The following is a 16,549-nucleotide window of genomic DNA, read 5'->3' on the forward strand; positions in this document are numbered from 1 at the left end:
TTGTAACACCATATATGTGTGTTGATGCCTGCCTAATGTCGGAAGGTTTAGGAAGTTTGTGACTTGATGACAGGGGAGCAGGCGACCGAATTTCTGGTGAACTGTGGGCATAACTATAATTGTCCTAAGGTAGAAAAATTATTTGTCGGGTAAGTTCCGACCCGCATGAAAGGCGTAACGATCTGGGCACTGTCTAAGAGAGAGGCGCGGTAAAATAGGCATGTCTATGAAGATGCGAAGTACCCGCAAACCCTATGAAGCTTCACTATTCCTTGGGATAGACTTTGGGCCTTTCCTGCGCAACTTAGGTGGAGGGCAAAGAAGTTGGTCTAAAAGTATCCTATCTATGTGTTATGTAGAAATTTATCGACAATTATTCAAGCAACTTAATGAGGGTGATGACAACCAACAAATGTTTCTTTGTCCATAATGTCCTAAGCCATATAATAATTTCCTTCAATATCTAGTCACTCTTGTCGGGGTATGAACATAGTTTAACATTCAATTCATATCTCTCCATACTTTTTTTTTTTTTTTTTTGAGATAGTACAATGAGTGATTGAGAGTTTTCATTGGTGTTTAATTTAATCTAGAAGGTGGAAATTTTAAGCTAAGATTTTTTTAAAAAATTTATTTTATTTTGGGTAACTTTTTTTAGAACCACATGCTAAAAGGCATCTATTCCACTGTTCAATCCGATTGTTTTGGGTGCTCAATAGGAGAAGATAGAGAAGGAAAGGACGGAATTGTAATCCAAGAAAAAGTAATTTCACCTCTTCAACGTTAAAAAAACCACGGTCTAACAAACATGTTATTTTATTATTGTTTGTTTTTTTTTTTTTTTTTCCTTTTCAGCACAATTTCCCCTAAAATGCCAAGTGAACGCGAAGACCCGTTACCAGATATTACTACAGTCTGTTGTTCAATCTCTATAATCTGCAGATAATAATGGAAGTCATGGCTCTTCAACTCCGTCACTTCCCCCTGTCCCCTTCTCCTTCGTCTATCAAGCACAATTACAAAGCTTCTCGTTGTTTCCGCCATCTTCCCCTTCCCAATTATGCGTCTCGCCACCATCTTCCTGTTTCAAGTAGCCGCAATCGACGGGTTGTGGGCTGCGTTGGCAAGGAAAATACCCAATTGAGTCAATCATCGTCTACCGAAGATGAACAGCCAGACGCCCAAGACCTAGAATACATTCGTCAGATTCAAAGGGTCTGCTGTCTCTTTCTTCTAAAGCATCCCTTCTTTCTTCTCGCTTCTAATTCTTTAACAAGCTTTTCTTGGCTGCCTCCTCCAGGTCTTGGAACTTCTCAAGAAAAATAGAGACATGCTCTTCAATGAGGTGACACACCAGTTTGTGTTTTATACAATTCTCGATTACTATAGTTTATTCTGCATTATTTTCTTTATACTCTATGCTTTCTTTTTGTTACTATTTTAGCTTATTCACCTTATTCCTCTCTTTCATTTCATATTCTTGAATTTAGTAGGTTAAACTTACCGTGATGATTGAAGACCCCCGGGAAGTTGAACGCAGGAGATTACTTGGAATTGACGACGAGGATGCCCCAACAAGGGATGATTTAGCTATCACTCTTGAAGAAGTGAGAAATTTTAGGTTCTTAAATTTTAATATTTGATGATGAGGTTCACAATTTCAAGGCATATATTCACGTGTGATGTTTACAATCTTGATCTGAAATCAGGCAATTATATGTAGCTAGAGAAGATTGGAAAAACGAGGGAGCGGATTCTTAAAAGTATTTGATGAATTTAACGAATGTAGATAGCTTCTTCTGATAAAGTATAGATGAAATTAAATTTCTTACAATTGATGTGCCTACTGTCTATTGACATTTCTTTATCTTACAAAGTTCAAACTGCATTTATAAAAAAAAATAATGTGAGTCTTATTGCCGTACATGTGACATGTATACCCTTGTTGCCCTCCATGTTGTGTTGAAGATTGTTGGGAGGGAGTCCCACATTAGCTATTTAACGGGATGATCATGTGTTTATAAGTAAGGAATACATGTCCATTGGTATGAGGCCTTTTGGAGAAACCAAAAGCAAAGCCACGAGAGCTTATGCTCAAAGTGGACAATATCATACCATTGTGGAGGTCATGGTTTCTAACATGTTGCCCCTCCAATCGATGCGGATGTTAGCTTTGATGTAGCTAAGTAATATAACTAACATAGACACAGGAAAAAGGAGATGTGGTAGAGCAGAAAGAGAATCGTAGTAGTAGCCTCTGTCGTGAAGTTTAGTATTATTTTGTATTGTTAGTATTCACTTTCATTTGTTATTATACTAGGTCAATGAAGGAAAGTTCCCGAAAAATAGAGCAGCTCTCCAAATGCTTGCTGAAGAGATGACCAATTGGCCCAATTTGGAGGTATTACCTGTTATTTGTCGTTCGAGTTTTGAAAATTTTGAAACTTCGTGCTTGGCCTCATATAGTAAAACTTTTTTAAAATTAGACTTGAGGCTATATTTGGTTGGACTTCAACTTCTCACATAATAATGCTATCCTGCTGAGAGTAAAACGCTAATTACAAATTGTTTTGGTGATTAAATGTGATGGCGCTAAATCGTCTTTATTCTAGAATGCAGAGGCTGATGGGTCTTCTGACTATTTACTATTGTTTTGGCTCTAAATACTGTAGTTTGCTGTTGTATGGCCAATACCAATCATCATTTGGTCTACAGTAATAGCCCTGTCTGTGAATAGATAGATGAAGAGAGAGAACCTTAGTATGATCAATGGAGATCATGGCTATTGGATTGACGAGGAGATGTCGATGGATAATGGGCAATAACAGAAAAAGTAATTCTCCGAGGCCGTTTTAATACTACTTTTCTAGTGATATTTTGATTGTGATTCAAAAAATTTCTCCATGACACTTCAAACAATTCCAATTATCACCAAGTTTTCATTTAGAAATAAGGGCGGGATTTCTCAGAGAAATACGTGAGGAATAGCTTAATCCCAGATAAATACGTGAGGAATAGCCAACTTTACGTGAGGAATAACTAACTATGTGTGCTTTTCCTGGGATTGATTGGGATGGAAAGGATGGTAGGGTGGATGAGTATTAATAGTAAAGGCTAGACAATTTATTATTCAAATATCTAAATCTTTTTTCCTAAATTAGTTAGTTATTTTTATTCTTATAATACCTTAATCATTTTCTTAAAATATCTAGATATTTTTATTCCTATAATACCTCAATCATTTTCTTAATGGGCTCGTTCAATTATTGGCCTTGGTCCTATTGGGCTAGTGATAATATTTTAACTTCCCCTTCGCATTAGTCCTCATTTGTTGCCATGTTGAGCTGATAGCGAAAACCCTCACATTTGTCAGTATTTAGCTCTCTTGTAAACAAGTTTGTCACTTGGTCATCCGTATCCTTCTTTGACGTTCTCTCTAATAAAATGGTAATGCACCTCCACATGCTTTCTTCTGGCATAAAATCTTAAATGCTCTGCTAAGCGAACCACAAATTGGATGTCGCAATGAAGTGTGGTATAAGAGAGTCAATTTTCTAATACAAATCCTCCGTTAAGAGTTTCAGCCATGTATTTTCTTGAGCTGCTCCAACCGCTGCTCTGCACTCCGCTTTTGTAGTCGACAATGATACTGTTGGTTGTCTTTTGCTACACCAAGAAATTGTTCTCAAACCGAGCTTGAACACATACCCGGTGCTTGATCTTTGAGTATCATGATATCTTGCATAGTTAGCATCACTGTATCTAGCTAGCTTGCAGTCTTTGCTTCTTTTGTACAAAAGATCATAATTGATTCTACCTTTGACATATCTCGAGATCCGTCGAGCCGCATCCAAATGACGCTTCTTTGGACTTTGCATGTACTGACCAATGACTCCAACTCCATTTTCAAATCCATTTGGTTGGTTCATGTAGATCTCCCAGTCCAACTCTCCAGGTAAGAAAACATTCTTGACGTTAATCTCCCATAATTTTCAATCTTTATTTACCATAAGTGCGGGAGGAAGCTGTACAATAGTGATTTTTGCCACTGGACTAAATGTCTCATCATAGTCTAATCCATATCGTTGAGAAAACTCTCGAGCTACATGTTGAGTCTTGTATCTCTCGATTGATCCATCTGACAGACACTTGTAAGAGATGAGTTTGATATCTCCTCGTGATAAGATAAGGAAATCAATTACAAGGAGAGTAAGATTCGGATTACCTTGTTGATCGAATATCTCAAGGCAAGAACATTGTTTGAGATTCGAATCACTCCACAAGCAAGATCGATTATGTCTAGCTTGAATGACTCTTGTTAATCAAATATCTCAAACACTTGTTTGAGATTTGAATCACTCCACAAGCAAGATTGATCATGTCGAGCTTGAATGATTCTACATGCAATTTAAACTACATAGAATTGCAAAGAAACTTAGCCATTGGCTAAAGAAAAGCACAAATGATTCTTTTACTATATTTTCCTTACAAATACAACCTACATGGCTTTTTATAGCCTCAAAATGAAACTACTAAATGCATTCCAAGAGTTCTAACATTCATACTTAATAGCCATTATGTAAATGTAACCTAAAAAATCTTAAAATACAATCACTCTAAATTGTAACCCACCCAAAATTTACAACAATCAAACTTCATTCTTCTTCAATGTAGCATGAGTTGAAACATCTTTTGATAATTTTGACAACCTTTTCTTCACATCTTCATTGAAGTATATTGTATGATTGATGTATCTTGGTTCATATCACCTCGTCTTGGCACTAGTTCCCAAATTTGATTTTGCTAAAGGCTATAATTTCTTACTCCATTGTCTGCTGCCAAGCCATATTTTGTGATGCTTCTTCATACGTCTCTAGCTTCTTAATTTTGTCCTATAATAGAAGTATTGACATACTTTTGATTTAGCTTTTGGATTCTTTTTTTACCGTCTAAGTTGTTGATGTGTCATGTATTTTTCACCGAGTTCACTTGATTGAGTCACTTCTTGTTCACCAACATTAGTCTCACTTGGACCAATAATCCCTAGACATGTGGCCCTTCTCCTCCTCGATTGTGCAGTTCCTTGATGGCTTCTTTCTTTGTCACCATTTTTGTATCCATGTTTGGTAGACGGTTTATTGTTACTCCGACTTTCACTTGTGTAGAGTGCTTATTCTTCACCTTATGTGATGTCTCCCATTTGTTTAGTCATGACTTCTTGGCTGGCTAGTCATGACTTCTTGGCTGGCTAGCAAATTTTTAAACTCTAGGAGTGATGGTTGAGCAAACTATATTTGTATAGCAATAACGAAACTTCTATATTCTAGTTGCAATCTGTGGATAATGATACTCTTCATTCGAGCTTCTCCAATGACAGACTTTGGGTCTAGTTAAGTAATCTCCTGGCAGATCGACTTGACCCTGTGGAAGTACTGAGAAATCGTCAAGTCACGTTGTAAAATTGATAAGAGCTCGTTCTCCAGAAGTTGTAGTCTCGTATCGCTCTTCTTTGAGAAAAATATCACGAACATGTCCTATACTTCTTTCGTTGTCTTGTCATCCCAAATGTGTTCTAACATCTCTTCTCCAATAGTGGTTTTCAAGGCAAACATTACTCTGTCTGCTTTGATTCTTCGTTTGCGCAAGGCACAATTAAAATCATCCTCTTGCAGCGTTGTTTCACTCCCGCCAACGACCTCACAAAGGTCTTGTTCTTTAAATAAGTCATCATGCATGTTGCCCACTTGTTGTGGTTGTTGTTAAGTTTCTTGATTCCTCCAACGATGTAAAAATCACCCCATGTTGGCTATACCTCAATAATACCAAATAAGTTCTTTCGACACAAAACTTGCGTAGTCACGAATTACTCAAGACACAAAGAAACTCACTCACTAAGAATCTCAAGAAATCATCTTTGATGGGAAGATTAAACAGAGTTGCAACCATAGAGCATACTAAGAATTCCAAACATACAACCTACACTCACTCTGATACCAGATTGTTGAACAAATTCTTTTTGGTAAACACTCACACTCTGTGCTTTGGATTTCTTGGGACGAAAACCGTGTATGGTGGAGTATTTATAGTAGAGGCTAGACAAATTATTCCTATATATCTTAATCATTTTCCTAAAATATCTGATATCTGAGTATCTTTATACCTAAAATACCTAAATCATTTTTTAAAAATAAATATACATACTTCTAATTATTGGGTTCGACCCTCATTTTTTCTAAAATAAATATACATACGTATAATTATTGGGTTTGACTGATTACTTTTGTCTTATATGCATGATTGTGCATACATGCTTAGCCATGAATGCCTGAGCTTTCATTAACCCCATGGATTGAATAACAACTTAAGCAAAGTATTAACTATTGTCTAATGTAATTATGAGAAATGGTGTCTTCTTGTCCACTTCCCAAATATGGAAACAAATTTCTGGTTCAAACAAGTCGTGGGGATTTTTATTTCTGCTGTTTATATTATATCTTTGTTTTTTGTTGAGTTATGGAGTCTGCTACGTGTATTTATAGGTTGGTCAATGGCTATATTTGGTAAAGTCATATATGGTGAAGCTATATATAGTAGATGGTTAAATCTGGTAAAGCTATATTTAGTAGACTGAACCATATATATATCCGCTTTGAAATGTACTTTTCTATTTTCTGTACTCTCGTTGTACCTGAAGTCATCAATAAAAAATCCTTTTTAGCCAGAGTTCTCCTTGCAATTCTCTCTATCCTTCTCTTTGTGATCATCTAGATCGAGCGTGTGCGTTGTTGTGCGATCCTAACACGTTTCGCATGGTTTTGGCTCCACTTTAGATTTTCTTGACATTTTTCTTCTATCCTCGTTGATTATGTTACTCGTACGTGTAGGTTGAGGCACCTAAGAAGAAACGCAGTAAATCTTTATATGCTAATGTCACAGACACGGGCGTGAATCCTCGAGAGGCTGCAAAGAGACTCAACATTGATTGGGATACTGCAGCTGAGCTTGAAGATGCCGACTTGAGTGAGGACCCAGAAGTGCCTGCAGCCGTGGTTTGTTTTCTTTGCCCATCATCAGATACACTACTTTTAGTCCAACTTATTTATTTTGATAATTCACTCCAGATATTATGGATTTGTCACTTCAATGCGGTTAGGAGTGTACTGGAATTTTGTTAATGGTAACTGAGAGTCAAAATCGTGAAAAGAAAATTTTGCATGATATTACACCATTGCTGATGAGGAATCTAAAATTGATTTGATGCAGGGATATGGAGCACTGTACATAGTGACAGCGTTTCCAGTGATAATTGGCATCTCAGTAGTTCTAATCCTGTTCTACAATTCTCTTCAATAGTGCTTCTACTATGTGGCAATAGACGTGGCTGATGATTGCCGACTGTGGTGGTTGTTTCTGACCCTTCGCGACTACGAGAGTTTGTTATACATTCAATTCCAAGTAAGGGCCAGAATGAGTTATTGATGAATTTATAAGATGGGAATTATTAAATGCTGAACCACGTCTTTTAAGTTTCTCTCTTGCCGTTATGGCGCTTGATCACGGAATAAAATTACCTGATAAAGAGTGCGACTAATACCTCATTTGTTGCATTGCATAGTGGGCAGAGTGAGTGGTATAAGTCCTCATACTTTCCACGAATTGCTTCGATGCATTTTTTTTTTTTTTTTAATACGTCAACCGTTAAATATTAAAACAAAAACCGTCATATTTCCTTGCTGCTTGCATGTTATATCCAAGTCAACGGTGGTGGGAATTAGAAAAAGGAAGGCGAAGAACATGCAAATCATTACTAAACAGACTGCCCACCACGTCCATGTGTTGTCTTGTTGTTGGTTGAAGTTTAAAGGCCTTCCATTCCATTCCAAGACAACAATTTCAATCAAACTGCAGTATGCCTGCCATTGCTGATAAATTAGAACCTTTATCTGTTGGCACCACTGGCAGAAGGTACGAACTCGTTGAGGATGTGGTTATTGAGGTGTCAACGCAATTCAAGTTGGAAAGCTACAGTGCCCCCAACTCGGCTTATTCATCCCCTCCGTTGGGCAGTGGTGCGGCAGCAAAAAAGAAAGTCCATGATGGGGGGCGGGGGCTGAATCGGAGCAAATCCTGTGGTGAAGGAAGGGGTAAGGCACTGCCGCATGGTCTTATTGAGAATAGAGTAATGATATGGGAGAAAGGGCATAAGCACAAAACAGAGGAGGGGAAAGCGAGGCGTTTCAGATGTGGGGCACTGTGCTTGTTGCTACCAGTGCTGGGAGGGTTGGGGTTTAAGGTTGGGAAAGGGAAGGAAGAGAGAAAGGAAGAGGTAGAGGAAGGTGAGGAGGGAGGTGGGTGTATATCCATTTCCATAAGTCACAGTCGAGTTTCTTTGGAAAAATTCGAATGTGGCTCGTGGGCTTCGTCGGGCATGGTGGCTCATGAAGATGGGGAATCGATGTCAGGGATGGGGAGCCTTTATTTTGACCTGCCAATGGAATTGATAAGGAACAGCGTGGGTGCACGAACACAATCACCAGCACAGACCGCGTTTGTATTCGATAGAGATGGGGTGGGAGTTCATCATCTTCCTGTGTGGACCAAAGCAAAATTGGCGGAGGAATCGGGAGATGCATCTCCCTGCGTCATTACCCCACGCTTGCGCAGAGCCAGAGAAGAGTTCAATGCTCTTTTGGAGGCCCATTGATTTTTTCATCGCACACACTATTCAATTTCATTTCTTTTTCAAATGTTCAAATCAAAGTTTGTTACACAAAAGGACGCTACACCAATAATTCAATTGTCTTACTCTTCCAGTCCACGCAGTAATGTTTTATTATTGTTGTTCTTGATATTCTCTTTTGCTGATGTTAAATCACTGAATAACATTTTCATACAAATTCAAGATATTAAATAAAACATTTAATTGAAACACGTATTAAATACTTGAAATGGGAATTTTGGTGGGAAATAGAAAGAATGATTATAAGAAACCAGAAAAGAAAGCTTAACCTGGGATTCCTTGAATTCGGACCCGATTACAGATCGAGTAGAAAAGACATTCATAAATTATTATTATTATTTTTTAAAAAAGAAAAAAGGAATATTCCAGATCACATGCGAGTGTGAGTAAGTGAGGTACACCCATTTTTGCTTGGGAAAGTGACATAGCATACCAAAACTCTGCCTTTGTTTGCTCAATTATTATTATTTATTAACCCATTCTAGTTGTTGTAGAAACAATGTAATTATTCGGACCCACAACTTTCCCTACTTTCTATAACTAAAATTAAATCCATGATTAAACAAATCCCATCTAAAAATAATTGAATTCTATGCCCAAAATTTCCTTGCCGACACGACCACCTCCACATCAGCCTGTTATATATAATAATAATAAACTGTGTTTTATTTGTGATGCAAAAATGTAATATAAGCACAAAAAAAAGTGTAGAAAAATAATTACAAGAAGTGGGTAACAAATAAGAATAAACCCAATTCCCCCTCTTCTACTGGTGCCCCAAATTATATATGAATTTTTATATAATATACAGTCGGAGTGAGCTGTAACCTGGAACCGATCATTTCGAGCTCCAACCTGCAACCTGGAACCTGGAACCGGTTGATCACTGACGAAGAGAAAGGAAGCAGAGCGGAAATTAGGAGAAATGAGAATGAATGGTTGTGGTTCATCACTGGCGCGTGGCCTGTAACCTGGAACCGATCATTTTGAGCTCGAACCTCTTGACGGCAGGAGCGACGAGACGCATGGTGGTATCCAGAAGAAAGGGGGTGTCGTCGAGAGTGAGTTGGGTTAGATTGGAAAGGGAGCGGCAGGGCTCCCTTCGGTGGGCAATGGTGCCATGGTAGTGGAAGTATTTGATTTTGCCCTCCGTCTTGTGTGTGGTCTTCCCAGCTACATTCTCCGACATGTGCACCCCCGTCGCAAACACCCTCCGCGGCTGTACTGCGTACTTTCGGTCCCTCCTTATTCCCCTTTTCACGTCCTTGTATACAAGCTTTTCAAACCCCCATTTCCTGCAACCAAGCCAACCATATCCATTCATTCATTCATTCATTATCTTCATACATATTCTACAATGCCAACTTAATCCACTACTATTGTTATCTAAACATGTTACCATTCTCTATATGCAATCAACGCAATTTCCCCAAACTAAACTAATATCAGCATCAAAAAACTATCATCCCCCTAATCACGCACTCTTTTTGCGTCTATGCACAGAATTCACATTACAGCATCGTATAATAATTCGTACCTGTAGGTTCTCCCCGCATCTTCAGTGAGACACGTCTTGCTATTCATGGGCATTTGCTCAATTGTAAACTGGGCGTAGTCTGAAAGCGAATCTAGAACTGATTTTATGGTGCTTTTGGGCGGCACGTAGATGAACTCGTCAATGTCGAAGAAGAACATCCACTTGGCCATAAACTTGTAGCGATGCAAACAATCATTCACCACCATGAATTGGTTGTGGTAGTATCCATCGAACCTCTCCTCCTCCCTGATGTCCTGCAACGTCACATAACCCAATTCCATCCATGGCTTCAAAACCTGGAGCACTTCCTCGTGAACCCCACCTGCATCGTGTATTACGAAGTGGGATCTGACCCCGAACAGCCTGATATGGTAGGCCAGCCACTCTCTCACCCTCTGGGGGCTCAAGTTCCCATACAGAGACGACCCACAGTAGAGATAGTCGTATTTGGGGCTGGATGTGAAAAGGGAAGCGTTCATTCCTCCGGGACTTTCTGTCAACACCTCAATGGTGTCGGTGAGGTTGAAGTTGCGGTCTCCGCCGCCGGAAGTGGAGGCATAAAGGAGCAATTTTCCACCCTGGTTGTCAGCATTAACAGGGTGAGGGAAAGTACAATTGACGACGACGACGGTGTAAACACGACCATAGCCCCAATCGGGAAGGATCTTGAAGGCGGAGGCGTTGATGGGATTGGAGGGGTGGAGGAGAGGAATCCACTGGCATTGGTATGTGGGATGTCCAAAGACGTGAAGAGGCTTGGAGGCTAAACCGACGATGGCGAAATTGTCGACGCCGCCTCTGTAAGCACCCATGGTGATGAAGTTATACGCGGCGGCACCGTAAGGACGAAAAACGCGCCTGAGAATGCCATTGGGAAGAAGCTGATCTGTGGGGAGGGAGGTGGAAGGGTGGGGGCTGGGAGGGGGTATGGAAGAATGGAGTGTTGCCGATAGAGAAGAAGAAGAAGAAGAAGAAGGGGAATCTTGGGTGGCGGAGCAGGATCGGAGATCGGAGATGGAGAGGGTGAAACGAGAAGGAAGGAACTGGAGGATAGTAGCGAGAGCACAGAGGAGGAGGAGAGCGGAAAGAAAAAACTTGAGCTCTGCAGCATAGTTAAAAATAACTCCGACATACATCCTCCTTTCTCGGTCTTTCGCCATGGTAGGAGAGAGAGAAAGAAGGGAATCTGCTCTGATGGAAGGAGCAGAGCAGAGCGGAGCGGAGAGATGATGCGAATCCACACCCCACAATCCAGTTGGGATTTAGGGAAGCAAAGAGTGAAAGGAGGGAGGGAGAGTGGAGAAAGGTTGGATGCGATATTATTGAATATGTGAACTGTAAAAAGGAAAGCAAAAAATTGAGAGAGAGAGAGAGAGAGAGAGAGAGAGAGAGAGAGAGAGAGAATGTCGAAAAGGAAAAAGGTAAAATACAAATAGGAGTTGGACCTTGGACTTGGAATTGTTGTGTTATTGGAAAAGGCAAAGGCAAAGGCAAAGGCAAAGGCAAAGGCAAAGGCAAAGGCAAAGGCAAAGGTAAAGGCAAAAGCCCTAATGGCGGAAATGGAATTCAGTGCCGAGATTAGAGCGCACAACCTCATTATTACTACCCTTCATTAACCTCCACCTTCATTAACCTCCACCTTAATCCCGCCCAATCCCATTAATCACGTTCATCTTCCAGAGTAGAGCTGCACACAGAGTGCAGTAAAGTAATGAGACAATATATGAATAATAAATAATAATAGTAATAGTAAAAAGAGGAGAAGTAGGAAAGGTAAAAGGAGGACCTACAAGAAAATATGACGGTAGATGGAGGGCGTGAAGTGCAAACATGGGAATAGAATGATTCGGTGGCGGGGTGATAGGGGTTGGGCCCCGCCCCCACACCCAATCCTGTGCTGTAAACCTGTAACGGGAGGAACCTCTCTCTCATTTTCCCACTGCATGCCTCCCTTGGATTGATTCGCGTCGTCGGTGCGTTTTCTACCCCTCTCTTCTTTTGTAATAAAAATTTACACCCCTATTAATTTGACATAAAATAAAATCCCCTTCAAATGTGAATACAACCATTCCTTTTTATGAAACAAAACGCAAGTTTAGTTTTTTAAAACTAAAGTTAAATCATTATATCATTGTTAAATGACATTTTCAATAACAATGGAATGAAATTAAGTTTGACATTTAGTATTTTAGTTTTTAAGAATTTAAAAAATGATGTTAAATAAAAATAATATTTACTTTTATTAATATATAAAATATAACATATATACACATATATATTAAGATTCAGGTATGGTGTACATATTGATGTAAATATGAATAATAAAATTAAACTAAATTAAATATAGAAGTAGAAGTTATAAGCTTGATTTTGAAAAACCAAAATATTTATTAAATGATGTGGTGTCCATAAGAGAAGAGGGGATGGGAGTAAAGAAATTCACTGAAATGATGCGGTATTACAAGAATTCTCTTTCAAAAAACATACGTATATATGTAGAAAAAGAGAAAACATAAAAGGGGGTGGTTACAAAGTAGAAATCATTTACAGTGAAACGTGTAGTTAAGATGTTATGTGCAGTTTGGATAAACATGATGCAGCAGTTCAAAGTTGAGAAGTTGAAAAAGAAAGGTAAAAGAAGGCCCAAAGAGATGATAAGAGGTAAAAGAAGGTGGTTTTTGTCGGGTTGATGGAGGAAGAAGAATGAAGACGGTCCTCTGAAGCAAGAACTCGTGCTTCGGACGTTGCTATTCCTTCCTATGAATGTGCCATAAAGGAGGCCCGCACCACGTCCTCAATCGGAGCTCCGCAAACTGGACACTTTCCCCCTCTCCATTGCAATTCCTTAGCACATTTCATACAGCTACACATGTGTCCACATCTGCACCAATACAATAGGTAGTATATGATATCATCATTATTCACACTCCTTTCACTTTTTTAAGATACATACATACATATAGATAGATAGATATAGTTACCTATACAGTAGTGAGTCAATCTGCATGTCGTAGCAAATACAACATTTGCGCTTTCTTGATTTCTCTTTCTTGGATTTCCTCCCTCCTCCTCCAACTTCATGCCGCTTGATCGAGTGCTGCAACATGAGCTGCATGTCCATGCAACATTTTATGGATTTTCTCAGTTCCGACATCTCCTGGTACAATTGCTCCATGTGCCCTCTTAAATCGTATATCAGTTCCATTTCCTGAATTTTACAACAATTGCCACAGTAAGTAACGTCATATTATGCATATAATATATATACACACACATTCAAGAACACCGCTCTAGCTCCTTACAATGGATGGATGATGGGTTGTTGAGACGGGGGAAGAACGTTGGGTATTGGAGGAAAATTGAGGTTGGAAAGGTTGGGGTGAGGAAGTAGATGCGCCTCTGTTGGAATCTTCACCCATCTCGTTATCCAGCTGGTAGCTCCATGAGCTCAATATTGACGGGGATGGAAATTGCAAAGGAGATGCAGATTGATCCAAATCATCGCTTGCTTCTTGATATTGAGCGCTGCTAATCAAGCTTCTTTCATCACGATCTTCTTCTTCTTCTTCTTCTTCCTCTTCGTTATCACTACTCTTTGGTTGAGTGTGTCCTTCTGAGAAACACCACAGTTCTTCTTCTTCTTCTTCTTCTTCTTCATCTTCTTCTTCATCTTCTTCTTCTTCTTCTTCTTCTTCTTCCGCTCCATCATCATATTCTTCTTCTTGCTGCGTTTGTCGCTCTAATCGAGACACCATCAACTTGTCCATTCTTTCACGAAACTCACTCGATAGAAAATTCGATACTGTTTTCCTGCATCCATCCACAATTCAATACCATCTTAATTTCAACTCAACACATAGCTAGATGATGCATCAAATGAGTAAAGGAATGGAACGGTACACCTTTCAATAAGTTGACGTATTTCTTCGTTGGCAGAATTGGAGTCGAGCATTTGCTGATACCAAGATTTCCTGCGGTCTTCCCAATAACTTCGAGGCCGAGAAATATCAGCAAACCAATCGTAACTGGTTCCCAAGTAGTTTTCATCATAACTCTCTTCTGCTGCCTCACTGTGATCTTCTGCTTCCCATCCATTGATAGAGTCTTGTGAATCCAAATTCAAATTAGGCCTATCTTGCCATCTGCCCTCTGAACTTGGAGGATCAACTTCTTGTTCTTGTTCTGGTTCTTGTGCTGGTTCTTGTTCTTTTTCTTCAATTTCCTCTTCATTGAAATGTTCAGGAATTGGATTAATGCCAACCACTTGCTGGTTATTGCTATCCTTATCATTATCATTGTCATTATCTTTTGTGTTGGTGGCATGAGTATGAGGATCAGTATCCAACTGGTTTTTATCATCATCATTATTGTCCAGCATCTCTCCAATAGGGCTTCTTGCGCCATTCTCACCAGCTCCACTAAATCTCTCCCTGCAGGATGCATGCCACATAAAGCCAAAATCCTAACGTATGTATTGAATTACAATTCATTATACCTGAGATGGCTGATGGTATAAGCTCTATGATTCGCTCGAGGCGTTATTACAAATTTTGGGCGCTTCTGCTCATCTTCCAATGCCATTCCACGTTGCAAAATCTTAAGCCGAAGTAGCGACTGCAGCATCTCACAACCCGCATGCCCAACAATAGTCAAATTTTACAAGCATCCGTCTTTCTTTCTTTTTTTTTTTTTTTCTTTTTTCTTTTTTCTTTTTTCTTTTTTTCCGTTCTTATGAGATTAGATAATTTAATAAGATGTAAGGTAGAACAGTACTGATTCACTCCATAGAGATTAGATTAGATAAGAAAGTGATTAAAAATGGAGAAGAGATGATTAATATTGTAAAAACAAAAAGAATGGAGAGAAAACGGACCTGGATGCGGCCACGTTGGGGGAATTTTGAAACGGCTCGACGCTCTACCAATGTCTCGAGCTCTCTTTGCCTGTCCCGCTCGATTTGCAAGAGTAAATCGGCAAAGGCCTGACGTCCTCTGATTCGGGGAGAGTATAAAATATGAGAAAGGCATTTGGGCTCTACTTGGTATCTCAGAATCAGAGTGGGATTTGAGGAGGATTCATTGGAGTGGTCGTTGTCTTCGACCCAAGATGAATGCGGAGGCTTTGCAGCCGTCAATGTCAATCTCCTAATGATATCCACCACGCGCACCCTCTCCCTTTCTCTCGCATCTGAAATCTGGCTTTGCGTGGAAGAGGGTGGAGAACTGGAACTTGTTCTGCTCGAATGCCAATCTGCAAACACGTCTTCGCTCCCGAGCCCTGCATCGTACCTCTCGTCGCCAAAATCCCCTGCTTCCAACGAGCATGCCTGCTCCTGCTCCTGCTCCTGCTCCTGCTCCGTCTCTTGCTTGACCGAACAAACCGAAGGGGTCGCGTTCGCATTCGCATTCGCATTCAAACCGACGTTAGAGGAGGAAACATTTAGCCTCTTCTCCCATATCTGCACGAGAGAAGATGCTCCTAGCTTTGATGAATGGTTCTTGTCCGTACCCGTTTGAGGAGTAGGGGTGGTTCGTGTTTGTGGGTTGTTATTATTGTTGTTGTTTTGTGGGTGATTAATAATGGTAGACAAAGTTTGACATGGATTGGAGCGCCTGGGAGCGGAATCATGGTTGGTTCTGGGGACTCGAAAATTAGGAATGACGGGGTTGGGATTGTGGTTTTGATTTCGATTTGGGGTGATTGTGATGCAATCGTTGAGGCGATCCATGACCAAAGTCTTGAGGTTGTTGCGAAAACGAGCAACATGAGTGGCGGTGACATTGGGCTCTCGCCGCCGGTTATGGTCTCTGAGAACGCAGCCAAAGGTTGAGGCGGAGGAAGAAATTTCGACCTCCGAAGAAGCCATGAAGAATGGGTCACCCAGTGGAAAGGAGGGACGGAGGATGAGCAATGTTTGAGGGAGCTGGTTGGATCAAAACCCCATGGAATGAAGAACAAGGAAGGCGTTAAAGGAGAGGGAATAAGACATTTTGGTTGGGACGGAATTATGAGAAACCAATCCAGAAAGGGGGGAAGTGGGGGAAGGAAGATATGAGGGGAATGGCACCGAAAAGAGAGGACGCCATTTTGAGGCTTGTAAGATGGAAATCTCTGGCACACGCGCAACCTACCCTAAATTAAGCATCCACAACAAATAATGTGGACCTAAATATGTCTTCGCCCTGCATTTTGTGAACAATATGTACCAAAACGGAGACGTTGGTTTTCAGCCGTTGAGCGCGTGCGGTCCAAATATAACTAAGATTGAAATC

The 16,549-nt window shown here is 40.1% G+C and overlaps 4 protein-coding genes across 4 annotated transcripts; 2 read left to right on the forward strand and 2 right to left on the reverse strand.

Moving 5' to 3' along the window:
* Positions 1-863: 863 nt before the first annotated feature.
* CEST (death domain associated protein) lies at positions 864-7,531 on the forward strand. The gene is made up of 6 exons (XM_023688964.2): positions 864-1,215; positions 1,301-1,345; positions 1,494-1,607; positions 2,321-2,401; positions 6,885-7,049; positions 7,264-7,531. The coding sequence occupies exons 1-6, from the start codon at positions 949-951 to the stop codon at positions 7,351-7,353; spliced, it is 762 nt and encodes a 253-aa protein (XP_023544732.2). The 5' UTR covers positions 864-948; the 3' UTR covers positions 7,354-7,531.
* A 198-nt stretch (positions 7,532-7,729) lies between these two features.
* Positions 7,730-8,818, forward strand: LOC111803119 (uncharacterized). Its single transcript, XM_023687396.2, has one exon. The coding sequence runs from the start codon at positions 7,910-7,912 to the stop codon at positions 8,702-8,704; it is 795 nt and encodes a 264-aa protein (XP_023543164.2). The 5' UTR covers positions 7,730-7,909; the 3' UTR covers positions 8,705-8,818.
* A 567-nt stretch (positions 8,819-9,385) lies between these two features.
* GALS2 (glycosyltransferase family protein (DUF23)) lies at positions 9,386-11,631 on the reverse strand. Its single transcript, XM_023688599.2, has 2 exons — positions 10,278-11,631; positions 9,386-10,035 (listed from the first exon to the last, which is right to left on the reverse strand). The coding sequence occupies exons 1-2, from the start codon at positions 11,435-11,437 to the stop codon at positions 9,690-9,692; spliced, it is 1,506 nt and encodes a 501-aa protein (XP_023544367.2). The 5' UTR covers positions 11,438-11,631; the 3' UTR covers positions 9,386-9,689.
* Positions 11,632-12,701: 1,070 nt separating this feature from the next.
* LOC111804279 (uncharacterized) lies at positions 12,702-16,530 on the reverse strand. Its single transcript, XM_023689027.2, has 6 exons — positions 15,151-16,530; positions 14,773-14,891; positions 14,180-14,707; positions 13,580-14,087; positions 13,259-13,485; positions 12,702-13,158 (listed from the first exon to the last, which is right to left on the reverse strand). The coding sequence occupies exons 1-6, from the start codon at positions 16,141-16,143 to the stop codon at positions 13,035-13,037; spliced, it is 2,499 nt and encodes an 832-aa protein (XP_023544795.2). The 5' UTR covers positions 16,144-16,530; the 3' UTR covers positions 12,702-13,034.
* Positions 16,531-16,549: the final 19 nt, after the last annotated feature.

Source organism: Cucurbita pepo, chromosome 10 (assembly GCF_057944985.1).
Source record: "Cucurbita pepo subsp. pepo isolate OVF chromosome 10, ASM5794498v1, whole genome shotgun sequence".
NCBI classification, from domain to species: Eukaryota; Viridiplantae; Streptophyta; class Magnoliopsida; order Cucurbitales; family Cucurbitaceae; genus Cucurbita; species Cucurbita pepo.